Source organism: Rhipicephalus microplus, chromosome 6 (assembly GCF_043290135.1).
Source record: "Rhipicephalus microplus isolate Deutch F79 chromosome 6, USDA_Rmic, whole genome shotgun sequence".
Classification (NCBI taxonomy): Eukaryota; Metazoa; Arthropoda; class Arachnida; order Ixodida; family Ixodidae; genus Rhipicephalus; species Rhipicephalus microplus.
In genome coordinates this window covers 199,415,817-199,433,344 of record NC_134705.1, presented here as the reverse complement: position 1 = coordinate 199,433,344, position 17,528 = coordinate 199,415,817, and the positions used below count along the sequence as shown (strand labels likewise).

General features: G+C 45.9%; 2 protein-coding genes across 2 annotated transcripts in view; both read right to left on the bottom strand.

Annotated features, from left to right (window-relative positions):
• The window catches only part of LOC142766124 (uncharacterized), a 351,486-nt gene that overhangs the window by 271,917 nt on the left and 62,041 nt on the right, over nt 1–17,528 (bottom strand). The window lies entirely within an intron of this gene.
• Nucleotides 3,695–17,491, bottom strand: LOC142765809 (silk gland factor 1-like). The gene is made up of 2 exons (XM_075867549.1): nt 16,368–17,491; nt 3,695–4,174 (listed from the first exon to the last, which is right to left on the bottom strand). Exons 1-2 carry the CDS (start codon nt 17,427–17,429, stop codon nt 3,950–3,952), a joined length of 1,287 nt encoding a protein of 428 aa, XP_075723664.1. The 5' UTR covers nt 17,430–17,491; the 3' UTR covers nt 3,695–3,949.

Genomic DNA, 17,528 nt, shown 5'->3' with positions numbered 1-17,528 from the left:
CTAAGGCGGAATAGCGAAAGTTCGTGCATCAAGGCACCAGAGTTATAAACGAGGCGATTGATGCTCTTCTTACGCTTCTGCATTTTTTTAAGCATAAACATTTTATCACAAGCACCGGAATCAGTTACATTTTGTTTGTTCTTTTCTGGCTTTCTTTTTGTCTTATAAATGTAATTTTTATTTCCTTTCATTCCGTATTTGTTTGCCCTTAAAATAATGTTAACTATAGAAGTACTTTTTTTCTATGTTTTCTATGCATTTTACTGATTTTTAAAGTTTTTTTTCTTTTGTCTCGTGCTTAAAACTTGGCTGTAAAAACCAAATAGATTCATTCTGGCCAACTTTTAGCCTTCCATAACTAATCTCTCTCTCTTATTTTTATGGGTAGCGTCTTGTCAAGCAAGCAAAAAAAATACCTAACCAGCTAAAAAATAGATTATGATGCAGTCAAAATGTATGCCGTCATAGCGAGATGATGCGAGAACTTCAAGGGTATACCTCGTCATCCCATCACCGCTTTTGCAACTTTTTCTAGCTCAGAAACCCTACTTGTTGGTAAAAATCATTTGTTCTTTCTCTGTAGTGGGGGTTATCAGTTTATGTACAGGTAAATTATTTTTTTTTGTCGTTCGTCTGTATAGTGGCCCCCATAATGTCAACATGCGAAGTAACGTTGTGCACATATTACAAGGCGTGGTTGCGAGGCCGTGTGCCTCATAAACATTCTCTCGCGCGAGACCTGATCACTCAACGACTCGGCCTAAGCAGTAGTTTCCATGGTTACCATCGGCACAGCGAAACTTCGCCGCTAGCGTGCTTACGTAACAATGCAAAAGCAGAAAAGGCGTCAAACCACGAACGACGTCCGCGCAGCGCACGGACGGACCAAGCGAAAATTTGGAACTAGGTTTCTGTCCAGTTTCGAGATAAAACCCAAGAGATCAGCAAATGTGGTAGAGACATCGCTTCTTTTGAGCACAAAGTTTGAATTAGGAAACGCTGCGCGGTCAAAAACCTAGGAGAAACAAATAATGAACAAGTTTCTCCGAAGGTTGCGTCAAGGAAAGCTATACTGGGCACGAGAAAATTTAAAGATTTCTCGAATACGAAAGACTCTCTAGTAACGAGAAAATTGGCCATGGTACGGGGGATCGAACGCGGGACCAACGCCTTTCCAGGACGATCTGACCAACTGAGCTAGCCAGAACACTAGCCATCTGCAGAGCAAGGGTCAATTGATCAACTCGAAGCGCCTGGACACAGAACATTTCAAACTGGTTCTGCGGATTTTGCTTGTCTGTTATTCCTTCCATAACCCTTCTGCCCCCCTTGCCGAACTCTGCACAGCTCACTTGCGAGAACACGTCACCTCCGCGAACAGCGACGCGCGTTGCCGGAGCCGATCACGGGGGCCATACAAAAAGCTATAGCAACGTTGTCGCCATAACCCCGTATTCTCAAACAATCCTCGACTCAAAGCTTTCCTTCACCGTGCTGAGTACAGATCAGCCCGTTGCCCGAAAACGACAATACAGTTTTCAAGAATTACCGATCGTTATGCGTCTACGGTGAATTATGATAACTTTACTCAAAGGGCGATGCTGTCAGACTTTAGCAGATGCGTGTATTGATTGACATCGAACACTGAAAGGGAGGAAACGCAAGTGAGGCAATGCAGAGGCACGCAGGTTAGGCTTCGCTTGAAGATGAGAGAAGCTTAGAGCGATATTAGTTTTCAATTAGGGTGTACGAACATGCACGAACAGAAAAGGGGCACACATGCACCAAAAAAAGTCTGGTCACAGAATGGAGAAGGTAAATAAGCTTGCAGCCAAGCACAGGGTAACTAAGTGTCAACATAAAACGAGGTGCCACCAGAGTAATGTTAAAGACACGGGTAATACATCACATAGAAAGATTGGAAGCAAGGACGACGATGAAAATATTGTCAAAGGCGTTAAACAAGAATTCAAAAGCGAAAATCAGTACAATAACACAAGGGGCAATGCTTTGACGTTTAGAGTCCAAGCTGGCTGCCTAAGGACGGTACACCGGAATAAGCATTTGCATTACAAGAAGGCATTTAAACGCAGCCATGAAGTTATATTGCAGGGAGCAATTAAATAACCTTTTAAATGTCATAGCAGCAAAACGCAATTGGGAAGCGTATACGCAACAGTGTTCACAACGCTTAATGTTCAAGCACAAACGTATCCAGTGGATTGGAATACGTAACATGTCAGTACACTTCCTTGATTAAACATGAATTCATTGTTCCCTGTTATATTGATCGCGACTGTATCTAGTGCACCTGAGTTAAAAAAAAACACTAAACACGTAATAGCATGCATGATGATTCACCCACCAAGACCCATGGAAGGCGTGCATATTTTTATGCTCCGTGGTTCAAAGTAGGTGGATGTATAATTAATTGCAACGTCAGCTAATCAAATCGGCAAAAGGCTCTTACAATACCTGCGGGAAAAAAAAGCAGGGATGTTACTGACATAGCAGGAGCGGTTACAAGTGATAATAACGGCACAATATAATAAGAACCAAGATACAACCACTGTGTTAGGCAGTAAGAGATGGCGTTAATACACGATCGAGACGAACAGGCTACTTTGACTACGCTGGTCACTACCGTGTTTTACAGATAATGCTAATAAAATAAACGCTAAATATTCGATATCGTCAATATGACAAAGTAAAAGCGAGGTGTAGAGTATAGAGGAACGTTCTTGAATACCGGGGTTAGGAGACGACGTGAATTGATCAGCTTGATAAAACAGCAACATAAATATATAGCACGTCTTTTAGTTCTTTAAAGTGCCACGAACTGCATTTCGAAAAAACCGCGTGGCTTGTATGCTCACTTATATCACGTCAGCGAACAAACATCAAGCACTTCAAGGTGGATACGCGAGTCTTGAACGTAAATAAAGAGGCTAAAATAATTTTTCACAGCAATGCACAATTAATACAGAATATGCACTTTTCAGCCATCAAAAATCAGTATCTCAGTGCCGACAGACCCTGCAAGTATCAACAGCGACTTATTCTATCCAGACACGTTTGATCGCTTTACAGGCAAATCTAAGGACATATTCGATCCGTATTTCAGATACTGGGTTGCCAGAGCCCGCTGTATTCGTAGAATATAGATTCTCTTAGCCCAAACTATTACGGCGTTCTACCAACAGATTTACTCTTCCGTTGAAGTTTGCCTCGAACAAGCAGCAGTAGGAGGACAGAGAGTGAGATAGGAATGGGAACTTTATGACTTCATCGTGACGAAAGGAACGGCCGACCTGCTGCTGCACCAAGTACCCAAACCCGACAACTTATTCCCAGTATCCCGTGAGTTGCTTCGAGAGCGAAACGACAAAACCCTTTTGGAGACGGTGACTCGTCTGCAAGGAGCCGTCAAGTTAGCATCTTGTACGGACGGTGGCTGTACCGCGTTTGCCGTTCGCAACAGTCGCATCCGTAGGTCATCGGAAGTGCGTTAAATTATTTTCTTTGATGGCGATAACCTCGAGGGTCGAGTTACTTCCAGAAGCGTGGTGCACAGTTCCATAACGGAACACACTGTCTTCAGATCCGCATCCATCCACCATAAGCTCGTGACAAGCTGGAGGTGATGACAGAAGAAGCAACGAGGCCACAGATCTGTGGTTCACGAACGAAGGAGGCTCCTCTTCGGAGTCGTCGTCCGGGAACCCCTCGTCGAGTGGACACGACGCTCGTTCATCGGTGGTCAGGACGGTTCTTCCAAATCCCCGCACGGCCAGGCGGGTCTTGAACAACATGCGCCACGTCGCCGCTGTCCAACGGTTGCCGAGTCTGCCGGGACCCGTGCCAGCTCCGAGAAGCGACGTGCGCCCTCTCGCGGCGGTCACGCGTCGTGCGGGATGCCTCTTCCTCAGAAGTCCCGCAGCTCCTCGTCTCAGAGGGTGGGCGTGGCCGACTGGTACATGGAGTAGAGCGACGGGTGGTAGTAGCCCGCCGACGAGTCGTTGGGCAGAGCCGTGTGGCCCGCCAGCGGAGGCGACAGGTTGTAGCCGCCGTACTGGGACATCTCGTACAGCTTCAGGTCCGCCTTGCTCTCGTTTGCAGCGATGATGCTGTTGATCGAGAACGGGTGGCTCGACGGGTTGTAGTGAGGGTCCACCTGCGCCACGGCAGAGACACGATCTGGTCATTCACTCCTTTCATTTCAAAGAGGGCGTACACAACTCTAACTTCCGAACAAGTGACTAAACAGAGCACTCTTGATTACCTCCCGCTTGCTAGACGAATTCGCGCCCCAATCTGTGCATTACGAACCGAATCTACTCGGACTGCAACGGATCATTCAAATGTGCGAAGTGTCGTGTAGATGCAAACTTGGGACACATGCTGTGGGGATACGCGACGCAGGTCTCCCACTGGCAGGACAGGTGCGACGACGTTCTTAGGAGCAGTGGATAACGGATAGGTGAACTAGTTGGTACGTATGTTCATGCTAGCGTACTGGGAGTGCAAACGCGGACGCAAGGGAGAATTAAGTCAAGAAGACACCACACGCTCAGTCATTTGTGGTGCCTTGACTTTACTCCCGTGTCCGCGTTGCGCGTCCACTTCTTCCGTAAGAACAATGAACTATAAGACCAACTCTGAGCTCTTCGAAGCCACACAAAGCGACGGAGACGCCCCCCCCCCCCCCCACCCCGCGCCCTACTTACTTGGGAGGTGCGCTATAAAGACGTTGACGAACAGTCGGGTGCCTTTCGGAAATAAAGGTATATATACCACCACTGCCAATTTGCACTAAAGGCCCAGTATCGGCCATTACGTACTGGAGGATAACAAGCAGTGAGTTTGTTATAACAGAAAAAAAAGATGAAAAATAGGCCTCATAATATGTAAATAAAGCACACCGTAATTTAACAATTAAACAGAGGCAGTGCCAATAACAGTAGCATAACGCAATAACTATACAACGCAATAGCACATGATCGACCCGTTGGACAATTCTAGCAAATAAGACATCATTGATTTTGAAAGTTGCAGGGAATGAGACATACCAGACAAAGAATAAATGAAACATGGATTCTCAGTAGATAAGGTAATATGTCACGTATGATCGCTTAGACACGTTAGTAGAGACATCTTAAAAAAATCTAATTTCTTAATATTCACTATGAATTGACAATTAATTCAACCATACATTCCTTTGGTTTAGAGAGGGAGAAAAGGACGTAGGGGAGAGAAAATAAACAGTTTAAGCACGAGCAAGGTCGTGTTCACTGTATACTTCCAGAAGAGGAAAACGAATATTCTTTCTGCAGACAAACAACGGCGGTGCTGTGACCTGTAGCCCACATAGTGTGAGCGGTACTCAGCCATGGAATGAATTAGGAGGATAAAGAAGTAAAACGAAAAGGAGCGAGACGAAAGGGTACTAGACGAACTTTGGGTACCACTTCCTACAAGTAAGTAACCACCTCGAAGTAGTTATAGGACAGAAAAAAACGCTCTGGTTATATTATTCTTTTCATAATTTCATTCAAATCATCCTCATGCACAAAGAGGCTTACGTAGGTAATTAATTAATTAATTAATTAATTGATATGTGGGGTTTAACGTCCGAAAACCTCCATATGATTATGAGAGACGCTGTAGTGGACGACTCCGGCAATTTCGACCACCTGGGGCACTTTGACGTGCATCCAAATCTCAGCATACAGGCCTACAACATTTCCGCCTCCATCGGAAATGCAGCCACCGCAGCCGGGTTTCGATCCCGCGACCTGCGGGTGAGCAGCCGAGTATTTTAGCCACTAGACCACCACGGCGGGCCGGTCGACGGTGCTTGATAACAACGGAGGTGTCAGAGTTAAGGCTCTGGTTCTGTTTAATAAATAACAGCTTCGTAATACACTGTCCATAAAGTTACTGGCCTTGCATATCGTTCTAGCCCTCTATTTCATTTTCTTTAACACGAGACAGTCACTACTGACGTGCATCGTATCTGCTGGCGAATGACACTAACAGCGACTGATTCGTGTTTAAATGAAGAAGGAAACCGCAGCAACCCAATGTCCGGTTTGAGAGTGAACTACGACCTCGACACTATCGAAGCTCCCACAGCTTCAGCGTATGGTTAGAGCTATATCTTAACACCCAACATGTTGTGCCACAGTACAAAGGACAAAGTAAAAAATCAAACTGGAGCATCAGCATGACTAGCATCCGATCAGAACGTGAGTAAACGAAGCCTTGCACATCATCTCTCTCTTCTTCACAAAAACAATAGATTAATTTTAAAGGCTGCACTAGATAATGCGATTCGGCCACTTCGGCTGGTCAGGAGAGGCTGAAGGTTTCCTTGACACGTCGACCACAGCGAGGAGCATAACTTGCACGCAACCAAAAGGCAATTTGCAATAGCCTAGAGCATGTTTGTGACTGTTCAAGTGGATGTGTTGTGCGAATATTTCGACATATATCGTGTGAATATTCATATCACGTGCGCGCTACATTAAGTGGTGATGACAAGGATGACCCTATAGAAAAGGCTGGAGATCGCTATCTCGTATACTTTTCCAGCGAAAAAATGTCGCAGGTTATATTTCCGTACGCTGCAGCTGTATTTGAATAGCGGCAGAAAAGCCCGTGTACTTGAATTTAGGAACACGTTATAACGCTGTACGGTGCCATCAGAAACCTCTGCTACAAATACCTCGAAATACCCACTTTAACGCAGAAAACGTAACGCAAAAACGTTTTTTTTTTAATATACACCTATAGCATTCTTTGTCATTTTCCAGTCAGAGACATGGATAATCAGCGCATAAATTCCAACTAAGTTTCGCAGAACCAATGGTAGAAGATATTTGGGTATACTTACTATTAAAGTTACTGTAAGCCTTCCCCTTTGTTCAGTTACATACTCAATGACCTCAGGAAGTCTTTTTGCAAGCAACATTTACAGAGAGGCCTCTATAAAAAGTTATCGAAGCCATTGTCACTCTTTTCCGTATAAGCCAAATCCAGACTGCCTAAGTGTTAAGGACTAATTCCACCCGACTGCTGAATAAATTAATTTCTTTAACTATGCATACTGCGCAAAGTAAAGTGAGTTAATTACTTTTGCAATCACTGTGTGAGCAACGTCTACATTTTAACATTATTAAACCACATTTTTCATTAACAAAATCAGCTTTTAATTATTGTACATTTCATTGAAAAGCATCGCTGTTCTGGAAAAGAGGAGATAATTATAGTTAATCTTGTTAATTTTATAAAATTGTGTTCTCTCCTTTCGAGGTAAAGTCAATTTGTTAGAGCGCTAATTTGCAGCCGAGAATAATCAAATAGGACGCCCCCAAGCGAAAACGTTGTCTTCAGTGACATTACGTGTTTCAAGCGAAGTTCTTCAAGCTTGGCGTAATATCTTCGTCATGACCAAAAATCATGAACGGGTAGTATGTGCCACAGAAATGAATTGATTGATTGATATGTGGGGTTTAACGTCCCGAAATTACCGTATGGTTTATGAGAGACATCGTAGTGGAGGGCTCCGGAAATTTCGACCACCTGGGGTTCTTCAACGTGCACCCAAATCTGAGCACACGGGCCTACAACATTTCCGCCTCCATCGGAAATGCAGCTGCCGCAGCCGGCATTCGATCCCGCGACCTGCAGGTCAGCAGCCGAGTATACTTAACCACTAGACTACCGCGGCGGGGCACATGAATGGAGCAAATGCCACTGGTCACCACTGGCCCATTAAAAATCAAGAAGGCAACGGTCGGGCGTAGAACACCAATTAGAATTTCGGGACGGACGGTTAACCTGTGATTGAGAAAAGCTTTAATAAACTACCGGGACATATCTATGTCAGGAACACCGTGGCTAGACGTTTCAGTTTAACTCAAGTAGTACATCTGTACGGGGTGCTTCAGCGGTACGTACAACGATAACTAGTGTAGTCATATAATTCGAATGACCATACGCCATATTTACTCTATGGGTCATGTTTGCGAACTGATTTTTTATACTGGTTATAGCTTAGCCTTAATAAAGCACACATCTACCGTGCACTGTATATGCATCTTCACATGCTACGATAGTTCACGGAAGAATGCGTGGCTAAATCTATTTTAGTCATGCACCGGAATAAACCAAATCATAATTTTAATCGAAAAGCCTGCGTGACACACCATCTGTATACTGTTCAAACACGCAGCTAATAATAGTCAAGACGTTGCGTACAGCGGCGTTTCGTTAGGTTACATTTTCCGACAGCAGGGGATCAACGTGAGTGCACGGTTTGTATATATATATATATATATATATATATATATATATATATATATATATATATATATATATATATATATATATATAGTCGCTAGTAAATCCAACCGGATATATAGTCGCGGATATATAGTCGCGAGTAAACGATATATAGTCGCGAGTAAATCCAACCAATTACAGGTGACGCAAAGGACGCTCTTACAACGTACGGCGTTATCCGTGACAACGCTCTGGACATACATATATATACACACGCACACACATAATCTCACCAAGATCTCAGACAGAAGACGCGCATTACCGAGAAAATGTTGGCCGACACGACTGTCAATAGAGATTAACGGCGCGAGACTCGAAGCGAGCGCCGGAGGTGGGCAACACTGATGCGATTGTTTAATGTCTACACGCGCATATGTATTTGCGAAGCTTCCGTTAAGGGGGCACAGCTGAGATTTCTAAATAATATGCCCACAAACAAAACATCAAGCACTTGTCGAGCAGGCGTCTCTATATATTAAACAGCATGGGACATTTCGAGGATGTGTTTGCGTACATGGCAAAGAAAGTTTGCGAAAGATATCGCTATAGATGTGTTTGGCGTCGATATGTAGGTGGTCAAGTATACATGTATTTGCTTTTGCGGATGACGCGGCGTGTGCTCCCGCTGCAGCGTACCCCCCCCCCCCCTCCTTTTTTTTTTTCTCGCAGAAATGGAAGGTCGGCGAAATATAAAAGAGATACGCGACACGCTTTTAGCAGCATGCACGCGAAAGCCACACGCACGCCTTCGAATAGAGAGATTAGAGCATCGCTCGCGCGATATTCTATGCACGCAAACGATGCACTTACGGAGAGAGTTCTATATACAGATCCCCGAAACATATGTAGCGTATACCGCGCAATACGTCTTCGCAGTTTTGAATGAAGAACGATTTTTAGGGTCTCGGTTGTTTTTAAGACACAATCAAATACGTCTAACAGATAATTAAGCGAAAGAAACCTACAAAAAGAGCGAATTGACAAGCTCTGTAGCAATGGCTCGTATACGGCATCGACTGATACTTCCTCCGCTAAGTGCACGCTATGCGGAACACAGTCAAAAAATGTCGCGCTGACTGCAGTGGGCCTAATCACCTTTTTTTTTTTACTTACCATCACTGAAATAACTTGTTCTCATTTATCGTTGTCATTTTATGGATTATTGCGTTTTCACTGGCTCTGTCCTGTGTTGTGTTGATTGTGTTTTGCCTAGATAATTTAGAATTGACATCCGTTTATATAATGCGTACAATAGTTTTGTTGTTTCTTTCTTCACTATTGTTGTAATCCCCACTCCTCAATTATGCTTCCTGTTTTATTGTCTTCGATTTCTTGTTTGAAATATGCTTTTCTTTGCTCGACAATCGCCTGCCCTGCATTATACCAATACAATATCTTGAGGAGGTCCCCCCGTCTCTCGGGCGTAGCCAGGGGTCGACATTCCAACTACACTTGCGAAACAGCCATACGCCACAATTCTTCCTTTAAAGAATCAGCTAAGGGCCCAGCATGCGCATCCGTAAAGCTGCTTACTTTGTTGTTGTTTTATCATTTTTTTGCTGATGGCAATGATGTAATATTTCTGAGCGCTTTGCAATAGGTGGCTTTTAAAATACTTCCTCATTGCGTAATTCACGTGTTTTGGCACCGGGCGCAATTCTACGTATCTGCCACGCAGTATTCGCAAGGTGACTCCTCACATTACGCGATGAAATTCCTATAGTGTTATATTTTCTTGCGAAGCAGTTTCGAGTAATGACGTGGCTCTGTGGTAAAACACCTACTTGCCAGCACAAGGCCAGGGTTCGTTTCTGACTTGAGTGGAAGAATTGTATTGGTTATCTTATTTGCATCTTTCTCGATTTCGCACTCACCGACATCACCGATTTTTTCGCTCACAGCCAATTGCGCCGACAGCGACACCGGAATATCCGCTGCAAGAGCTTCCCAGCATTGTCGCGTTAAAGCCATACAAGTAATATTTGATATAACCTACCTGTTTTTTTTCACAATAAACCAGTTTATTTTAAGCTAACTTTATCAATCTACATAAATACATCTCAGTACAGTTATGCTAGTACTCGGCTACCATCCTAATCAGCCGACGATACATAAAACGCGAAAATAGGATACAAATGTATTCATTTTGGAATTCAAGGTAGATGCTTCAAAGCGATACATGTTCGCTCTTAACTTATTTTTTTTCTTTTTTATTAGTGTTCTTTCTTACTCGAAGACTGTTGTTTCACAAGTGAGTTGGTATAAGCCTCGCTTCGGATCAAGCGCCGGCCCTCAATTAGGTCGTAAGGAAACGAACCGCTATGCGCATAGCATTGATTATTTCAAACTATCCCCGAATGCATACAGCAAGCACAGTTGTCAAGTATAACACGGAATCAAGCCGCGTATGACCATCAAAGTATTTACACACCAGTAAATATGTTACCTGGCTCATAGGCTAGCACGCATACTGTGATCAAAAGGTATCGCCCTTTTTGTCAGCTACTATGTGATCCTTCTTTATTACGAGGTGTGAAAAACAAATACTCAGCACTGACCATAAACATATATAGCATATAGTGATCGGTCCCGTAGAACAACGGGTCAGTGTCAAGAACTGTCATCTGGGTAATTTACCTACATAGTTCCGTATTTATATAAATTGGCCAAGCAAACTGGCCTTTTCCATAGCTACGAAATTTTTACCGAAGTTTCCACAACGACAAAGAAGGTGAGCTCGACACGTCCCAAAAAGTAGCGTATTTAACGGTTCCATTACGTTCCCTGTATTTACAGTCAAATCCACGTACAACGACAGCAGGTTTAACAATATATCGGTTATAACAATAAAACGCTGCTGCACTGTGAACTTTTGTATGCTTTCGATGGTGAAACAGCCCGCTTACAGCAATGTCCGCAAGTCGCGTTATGGGTTAGAGAAATGAATTCTGGCTGCTGTGTTTCCGTGCCGAAAGATAATGGAACGCGAAACCCTTGAAAAGAAAAAAAAGAAAAACAAGAAATTCAAGCTACTGAACACTCGTCCAACACCCCAACGTCCCCCAGTGCCCCTTCAGATTAGCAATATGCTTTTCCGCATAGCGCAGTGGTGTTTTGGCAAAGCTGACCTTTAAAATTCGTATACGGCGCGGGAGAGATAGTGGAGTCTGTTCACACGCTTACGAACATGCAATTTGGGTAAAAGTTGAGAGTTGCAAGGGTTTCCGCGTCCGAAATTCGGGAGTTGCCATACATTGGATATATGGGGCTTATAGCGGTCCCGTGGAAGCATCCGAATTTTCAGTCGCGTCCGAAAAATCGGCACCTTTATCGTCCTTACCACTGCTGTGTTGGCCATACCCCATTCGATAATAGTTTTCTCGCAACAACCTGCCAGTTCCTATTTTCAATTTTTTTTTGTGTGCGATCCGGTTATAGCGATAATCGGTTATAACAATTACATTTTCGTGGCACTCGAGTACTGTTATAGGTGGGTTCGACCGTATTTACATACCGTCAGCGACGTGCTCTGCAAGGTCAACAATTTTGCAGAAATCGCGGTGATCAAAACGACATTCTAAATGTTCTCGTCAGGTTTACTCACTATCATCTCAATACTTTCAATTAACATATTTGGTCTCTAAACTCTCTCCTGAATGAACCGCAGCAGGTCAGAACTTTGACTTGGGCTACCACAAAATTCCCATCGTCACTGATTCTTTAGACGACACGAATGCAAACGCCATACTCTTTTCCTTCTCAGTCAGTTGTAATGATCCTCCTCCCGCCCTCTAGAAAGTTTTCAGCACCTTGCGTAGCTTAGCATATACACTACAGCATCGCAGGGGGTGCAAGCTTGCCGCATGGTCATTGATCTCACACGCCCTCCGCGATTGGCCGACCATTCACTAGACGACGTGATGTCAAGCCGTCCCCATGTGACGTCATGTGATATGAAGCCGTAACGACATCACAGCTGGACTTTCTGTGACGTCATGGTTTTCAACGCGAAAGTGTTATAAGCCTGCGGCCATGAAGACTTATTACGCACTTCCGTCACGGAAATACGACAGCAAAATAAGCGCGACCAGACAGTAAAGAAAAAAAAGTAACCGAAAATGATTTGCCCGGAGTTGAACCGTCGAACCACGGCCTCTCGATCACGGGCGATGGCTGGGGAGCGAGAGGTCATAGGCCGAAGCCATGAAAGAGACTACATGAACGAGTCTTTTAATACCTCGCACAGTGCTCACGCTCGCAGGGTGGTGTCGCCGTCTGGAAACTTAAGTCAAATTGTTGCTTCCGCGATACGCTCAGACAACGCAGCATTGCTATTACAGTCCCATCCGGCGAGTTTCTGCGGAATTTCGACATCGTTTCAACACACCGCGAGGAGGAGGCTGCTTTAACGCAAGCTTCGCCGACAACATTCGTCCATATTAAAATATAGCTCTCCGAACAGCGTTCAATGCTGGCCTTGTTTACAACTGACGGCCATGTTTAGGCACACACGACGCGCTTTACGTATACGTTTCTTTACGCGTTTAACGACGTTTTGAATGAGTGCATACCGAGTTCCAGTGTTTATAGAAAGTTCATGCCCAGTTCAGCCATACTTCTAAAGGGGATAGTCTTTCTTGGGATACTTCAACAACGGTGCAATCACATCTTACACCATGACTTCAATGCAAACATTTCACTCTGTCTGTAGGCCCGTGTACTCAGATTTGGGTGCACGTTAAAGAACCCCAGGTGGTCAAAATTTCCGGAGCCCTCCACTACGGCGTCTCTCATAATCATATGGTGGTTTTGGGACGTTAAACCCCACAAATCAATCAATCAAACAATCAATCACTCTGTCTGTTGCTGTCCGTCCGACGATTCAGCCATCCGGCGATAGTTTAGCCTCTTGCTCAATGTCTATTTATTTCGATCTGGTGGCTGCGTTCGTACTTGCGAACATTGTCACTCAAAGAGCAACTATTACGCACATTCAAAGTGCAACATCAATACATAAGTGTTAAGCAGTGTGCATTTTTATTTAGAACATGCATAGATACGTAATTCTATAAGACCGAGGAGGTTATTACGCTGCGCTGGCAATGCGACACTATGAACGAAAAAAGTGGGTACCTTTTACGCTTATCTAAAAAATTCAGGGGCTTTGACTAAATACTAAATCTACCCAGTGCTGCCACCTACCAGTGGCTCTGCGTTCTAAAAACATTTATTTCTTAGCATTACTGCCGGGTGGCACCATATCTCACGGGGATATATATGTGGCCATTTTGGGGGGGCGAAGCTCCAGAAGCTATCGGTCGTGCGTCCGCGATGTATGTATGTAGTAGTATAGTAGTAGTAGTAGTAGTAGTAGTAGTAGTAGTAGTAGGTAGCCACCTCCACGGCCGGACTATAGATAGAGGAGTGGCATGCGCGCACCCTTTTTAATTGAGGAGGAAACCCGGGCAGGTTAATCATAAATAAAAACAATTGTTTCTGATGAGATAACTTAGCGACGAGTATTGGTGACATAATCTTCAATAAAATCTGCCTTGAATTGGATGCTTACTAAAAAAAAATACTAGCATCAGAGAAACGCCATTGGGCACTACCTGACCAGAAAGGGTTGCCACGTTAAACAGCGTAAGCTCCTTTGTTTTAGCAAGGTTTAGCGAGGGTCGGGCCGCAGTGCCATGAACATAGTGAACTAGTAGCCATGAAATAGAGGTGGTGAAAGGTGGGAAGCAGACACGAAACGCACGCTGTAAGAAAGTGTGCGAGTTCCACCTCCCGTTTACAGTCTTTGGAATGTCCGCTGGGTGGCGGTACTTGTATATGCCGAAAAGATGCGAGATGGCAGTACTTGGATCGTTCAATAGATGGGCGGGTGGATGGATGGATGGACGGACGCACGGACGAACGGACGCTAGGACGGTCGCACAGACTTATCATCAAGCACTCCGTGGATATGCGGCCATTTTTTTTTCAGCACGCCTGTTGATGCCGATGGTCAGTTTTCGTGTTTATCGGGGTAAGTATAAGATTCGCGCTATAAAAATATCTGTCTGTCTGTGGATTGTTTCCGCAGAATAAGTTAACTTGCAATGGCACTCTGGCAAGCATCTGACACGGATATGCATGGACAAAGAGAGATGCCCTTGTTTTTGTGTTTTCCACCGATTTTCGGTCACTCGTAAGGAAGGTCATCACTGTTCGCGTTATTGGCTGAATTGATGCCATTAACTTTCGCTGCAGCAGCATCGGGTCATCACCATGACGAACTGTGATGACTTTTTAAACCAAGCAATATTCAAGGATGAACTAACCAATACGACTGACGTGCACAGCTCTGATAAGCTCAAACGTGCTCATTAGAGCGACCTTTGTCTATATAAAACAATATTCGGGTACCTCACACCATATATTGGGCAATATCTGCGAGGAACTATTGTTCGGACAGTCGGTGCGTCGTTCCAACGCATCCCCGCATTAACCGAGTGTTCTGCCTCACGATCGTTGATAGTTGCACGTACCACAAAAAGTGCTAGACCCACAAGAACTTCTATGACAACTCTGCGCCAGCCTCCCTTTATGCAGGTGAGGAATCGCACTAAACATCATCTAGCGTTGGTCCAGAACTTCAGCAACGCAACGTGTTGTATACAAGTGGGATGACGTACACAAGGTATTCCTCTGTTAAAAAACGTCGAGGTCCGAAGGGGTGTGTTGTACTTCTCGTGTCCCCGTTGTTTGCGCTGCCCATTTCAAAGATGCCTAACCAATTCCAACTTGCTCCAATGTCACTTCTCAATTTGAAGCCAGCAATCTTTAACTTCAATTGCTAGCGTGGCAAACAACAAAAGTACAAAGATGCGTATTCCCCTGACTCGAACTCTGCATGTGTATACAGTTCTGTACATACACCTGCCACATATGGCGCCCAAACATGCAGGATAACGAAAAATGCCGAGAAAAAGAGAATGGACACGTAGCGTGTGTATATGTGGAGCGAAACGTTATGGGAATTACATTAATAGATCGGAGGACGGCAGCATGGGTCAGGGAGCCAACAGTAAAGCGGATACCTATATCAAGCGGAACGGAGTGAACTGGACTGGCCACGTAATGCGCAGAACAGACCACCGATGGACAGTGAGATACCAGAATGGTATGTGAAATGCAGTCGAGGTATAGGCAGAGGTTAGAAGGAGTGCATAAATTGAGAAGTTCGCATGGATTAAATGGAATCGGCTCGTAAAGATTCGGGTAAACTAGTGATCTTTGGGAGAGGCCTTTGCTCTGTTGTGAACTGTGAAACATGCCGAGAATGACGGTGACAGTACCTACCTAAAGTGTGCCTCGTTGTCATTACTGTCCAGTGAGAATGATTTGAAAAGGGCCCATCCCCAAAATGCATGAACTGCTTGGTCAGGGAGTTTCAAATCGTAACTATAGTTTAAAAATACAGGCGATCTCCTCTCCTGCCCACTTGCATGCTGTTTACCGCACGGTCGAGGGTGTGTTGCAAGCTGCTACAAGGCAACGGCCCGCGGTTCAGCTATTAGGACGCCAAAGTCCATATATATTCTGATATACGCGATAAGGCTGCTTGTACACAAGGTTAAATGCCCATGGTTTCGGAGGAACTGAAAGGAAAGTTAGCAAATCCTTTCATATCAGTCGTAGGCAAACGATCAGTGCAAAGTGTCGCTCTTGGTAAGTCATTTGCCCGCGGTATATAGACATATAGTGTTTATATATTTGTAAGCTATCTTACAGGTGATAATGCCCATTCGCTGGATTTACTGACGGCGCGCATATCTTGATGCTGTGGTGGTATAAAGGCTCGTGTTTCGCGAGGAATAAGAATCATTTGGCCGTATGGGCACTCGCGCTGTCCATTGTTTCTTTGTCTCTGTACTTCTTTTTTTGGTGGACCCACGTCAGTAATATATGCTTGACCAACTCTATATAGTTCAAACAGCGCCGAGCATGCGCAGTGAAGAAAGAGAGGAACCCACCTTGAGCAAGGACTCGTGTAGCGCGTGGTGCGGACCCATGGCCGGGGAGCAACAGCTGGACGGGTCCTGGTGCGATCCGTAGCCCATGCCCAGCATGGCCGGATTCGAGGTGGGCGCCAACGCGTGGTGCTGCTGTTGCGAGTGCTGCGACTGATGCTGTTGCGCGTGCTGTTGCTGCTGCTGATGCTGCTGCTGTGGGTGATGCTGCTGCTGCTGCTGCGGAGGAGGAGGAGGGGGCTGCATCATGTGTCCCGGAGACTCGGCGGCCATCTTGGCCTTGGAGTTGTGGTGGTGTCCCGTGGTGGCCTTCTGCGCCTGCCGCACCGCCTCGCGCTTCTCGCACTTGAAGCGCTTTTGGCGCCGCAGGTAACAGCCGTTCTCGAACATGTTGCCCGAATCCGGGTGCAGAGTCCAGAAGGACCCCTTGCCCGGCTTGTCCGGCGTGCGCGGCACTTTGACGAAGCAATCGTTGAAGCTGAGCGAGTGGCGTATGGAGTTCTGCCAGCGCTGCTGGTTCTGGCGGTAGTAGGGGAACAGGTCCATGATGAACTGGTAGATCTCGCTGAGCGTCAGCATCTTGCTCGGGCTGTTCTGGATGGCCATGGTGATGAGCGAGATGTACGAGTAGGGCGGCTTGGCGTGCGTGTACGACCGCCGGTACGCCTTCGAGTCGGCGCGAGCCCGGGCGCCTGGAGAGTCCGGACCGGAGGACGGCGCGGGACCCGTGGCTGCGGCCGCCGGCAGGAAGTCGCGACCCAGGCCGCCGATGAGACCCGCCGACACCCCGTTCATGCCGGCCTGGCCCAGCGAGTTCATGGAGTTCATCGATCCCAGCGGCGCCACCGAGGGCGACATGCACGCCGAGCCGGACGCCATGGTGGGTCCGTTGCCGAAGGACTGCGGCGCGTAGCCCGCGTGCATGCCGGCCATGCCCATGTTGTAGCCTCCTTGCAAGGGCTGCATGGCGGCCACTGTCGAACCGCCGTTGCTCATCGAGCCAGCGCAGCCGGACGACGCGTCCTGGTAGCCCTTGTGCTGGCCCAACATGCTCGTCGCCGTCATCGCAGTCGCATCGCTCGACGACCCACCACCGATCAGGACCACCACACCGCTCACCAAAAAAACTCTTCCTTGCCGCTCGCTCGCTGGTAATCGCGCGCG

Bases quoted from the DNA above. Each gene is read 5' to 3' on its own strand.
- LOC142765809 (XM_075867549.1), bottom strand. From the start codon at position 17,429: ATGACGGCGACGAGCATGTTGGGCCAGCACAAGGGCTACCAGGACGCG. The intron at 4,175-16,367 runs GTGGGTTCCTCT...GCCGTGGCGCAG, and splicing joins TACACGAGTCCTTGCTCAAG to GTGGACCCTCACTACAACCC.